Genomic DNA, 2,852 nt, shown 5'->3' with positions numbered 1-2,852 from the left:
TGTTTTTATGCAGGCTAGCAGATCGGCATAGGGGGTGTTTTTATGCAGGCTAGCAGATCGGCATAAGGGGTATTCTTGTGGGCCACAGGCTGGAATGTACTAATAAAAGCTCGTCTACTGGACTCATCATGAATCTGAAATAAAAAAGAAAGTTGTAATTTAGATAAATCATTATCCACACAAATTTAGAAAATGCATGCAACACACTTGAACTTAGTTAAGATATAGATTTTTAGTTGTATAACATTTTCAATAGTTACTGCAAGCTTCAAAAAAGCATGGATTTTAAGTCCAGCAAGAAATACATGTAAAATTTACAGCAAAACATTGTGATGCTTTGAGTATCATTACAAATTTTATGGAGCAAAGTTGATATGTCATTAAGACACAGTTGTGAACATACCTGATTCTTTAAAAAGTCGATAGCAACAACACAGAAATGCTCCCTATCTCTGAGTTCAAGCTTTCCCATGCGACTCACAACATATGGCATACTGGGATAATGTGGTTCAGGAAAACAATAGAAAAGAGGTGGAAGTCTAGTAGGGATACTACTATGTATAATCATCATGCTTTTTATTAGCAATAACATAAAATATATTTTAGTCACCTAGTCAAATCAATTTGACTGTAAGCACATGTCTGACTTTTAATTTCCTGAATCTGAATACAGTAATTAATTGATAACTTGAATGGGTCCAGTAAACTATTTACATCTGACAATTATTAATGAGAAAAAAATAAGAACAAACAATTAATTACTAAATATTTTTATTAATTAGCTAAACGAGGAAAGGATACAAAGCTCTTATCCACTGATTGGTTGAAGCACTAATTAAGAAGCAGGTGAGACTCCATACAGCCATTGCTATTGGCGTTCGCTGGGTGAAGTTTGACAGCGACAACAAAACCCAATCATGCACAAGCTGCACCTGGTCTTTCCGATGCAAATTCTCAAACACCTGTGAATATTATGCAAATACTAATATTGTAAATATACAGGTGAAATTTGTGCATAAAATAATGATTTATTACAATTATGGTTTTAGCCTGGTTCTCACGAGAGCCCTAGTATCCGGATCGGGAGCTAACCGTTAGCGCTAACCGCTAGCACCTGCGTGAGAACGCTCGATCAGTTAGCGCTAACCGTTAGCAGTATCCGGATACGCTAACGGTTAGCAAGCGCTATCGGTTAGTAAGTTGAGGGCGTTTCTATCACACACCAATCACACATACGCGTTTACAATTTCCAGTTTCTTATTGGCCAGTGATTTGATCATCATATTGTTGGTATCCTGATCGGGATTTTCTCGATGGACACACGGCAGCTAATGGTTAGCAGGATCCGGATCCTGCTAACCGTTAGCTGCCGTGTGAGAACATAGCCTTTAGCATGCTTGACATAAATACACAGTGACACACCTGGTGATACACCTGGTTATACACCAGGTGATACACTTGGTGGCACATACACATGAACAACAAGAGACAGGATACTCACCTTAAATACTACCATGGCAATGAGTTGGGGATGAGGCTGCTGATTGGATAAAAACTCTCCAATCACCTTGTTCATTATATCTTGCGGTGGAAAGAAATCATGCAAGAATGCTGGGATGACTTTTGCGATAATCCGTGCTTCACATGGATACCCTTTCCTTATCCTGAGGAATTTAAAAAAAAAATTAATTTATATGCATTTTAAGAATATAATTAAAGAAATGAATTATTTGCTATATAAAATTGTACTAAAATGTCAGGATTAAAAAAAAAACCTAAGTACTATAACTTTTATAATAAAGCTCTGAGTTTCTCCAATTGATCACATTCAATAAATTGGGTAGAAAAAAAAATCAAATACAGTATATGATATTCGAATTGTTCTCACCTATCAAAAAGTACTGTAACCCGTTCCATAGCTGTTAGAAGCTTCTCAGGATCCTGGAGCTCCAATTGGCCAGTTGATTCATCTGTTGGTTGGTGATTATCTTCTCCAGTGTACAGGCAAGTTAACAATAGTCCGAGGGCAGGTATTGAATAATGAGGGGAAAGTATACAGAGCCTGTGACACAGATAAAATAGACAGTAATTATTATTAATAGGAATACAATCAGGTGAGATTGAAGCCAAGCACAAACTGCACTGATCCATGGTTGACCAATGCAATTCAATGGAGGCAGCAATGTGGCACCATTTGATCACATTATAACACCACATGATCACAGAAAAATCACAAAATAATCACAGAAAAATTACTGTATGATTACAAAAGTAAAAATAAAAATGTGAAACTATTAAGAATTTGATACTAATGAAATTTAGTATAATATTTACCACCAGTCAAGATAAATAGTATACTAAATGCACACCCACCCCACCACCCCCCTTTCAACTTTTCCTTATTACTTGTAACTGTGGTTAGTAGGTCCATACCTTTCCATACTCAATTTCACTAAAATATCTGCTATGTGTGAGCTTGGGATTTGCGATATAAGCAGCCTCTCGAGGCCCTTCATGATGCATTGGTAGACTGCAGGAGAGGTTGTATCCTCATTCATGGAGGCTAGTGAAACACAGGTCTGTAAGAACAATGAAAGCATTAATAGTCATATATAGTCATGACGTGCCTATATATGGTTATGATGTGATGTCATCATGACCATATTTAGGCATGTCATGTCAAATAAAATTTGCGAGTCTTGAGTCTTAACAAGGCTTGAAGCTCTGCCAACACTATCAAATTTTCTTTGACAAAACAACTGTTGTATGCTCATATATAGTCATGACGTGCCCATATATAGTCATGATGTGCCCATATATAGTCATGATGTGCCCATATATAGTCATGATGT

The 2,852-nt window shown here is 36.7% G+C and overlaps 1 protein-coding gene across 1 annotated transcript; it reads right to left on the bottom strand.

The window, feature by feature from the left end:
* Window positions 1-2,600, bottom strand: LOC117120639 (huntingtin-like). The gene is made up of 6 exons (XM_033265666.1): window positions 2,434-2,600; window positions 1,889-2,062; window positions 1,502-1,664; window positions 802-962; window positions 404-494; window positions 1-134 (listed from the first exon to the last, which is right to left on the bottom strand). Exons 1-6 carry the CDS (start codon window positions 2,598-2,600, stop codon window positions 15-17), a joined length of 876 nt encoding a protein of 291 aa, XP_033121557.1. The 3' UTR covers window positions 1-14.
* Between the last annotated feature and the right edge of the window lie 252 nt (window positions 2,601-2,852).

The sequence above is a fragment of the Anneissia japonica genome, unplaced genomic scaffold (assembly GCF_011630105.1).
Source record: "Anneissia japonica isolate Jap-2015-1 unplaced genomic scaffold, ASM1163010v1 scaffold54020_len2875_cov126, whole genome shotgun sequence".
Taxonomy (NCBI): Eukaryota; Metazoa; Echinodermata; class Crinoidea; order Comatulida; family Comatulidae; genus Anneissia; species Anneissia japonica.
This window is presented reverse-complemented; position numbering and strand designations above follow the sequence as displayed.

Bases quoted from the DNA above. Each gene is read 5' to 3' on its own strand.
- LOC117120639 (XM_033265666.1), bottom strand. From the start codon at position 2,600: ATGCTTTCATTGTTCTTACAGACCTGTGTTTCACTAGCCTCCATGAAT. The intron at 495-801 runs GTATCCTTTCCT...ACATTATCCCAG, and splicing joins AATCAGTGGATAAGAGCTTT to TATGCCATATGTTGTGAGTC. The intron at 135-403 runs GTATGTTCACAA...TTTTTATTTCAG, and splicing joins TCGACTTTTTAAAGAATCAG to ATTCATGATGAGTCCAGTAG.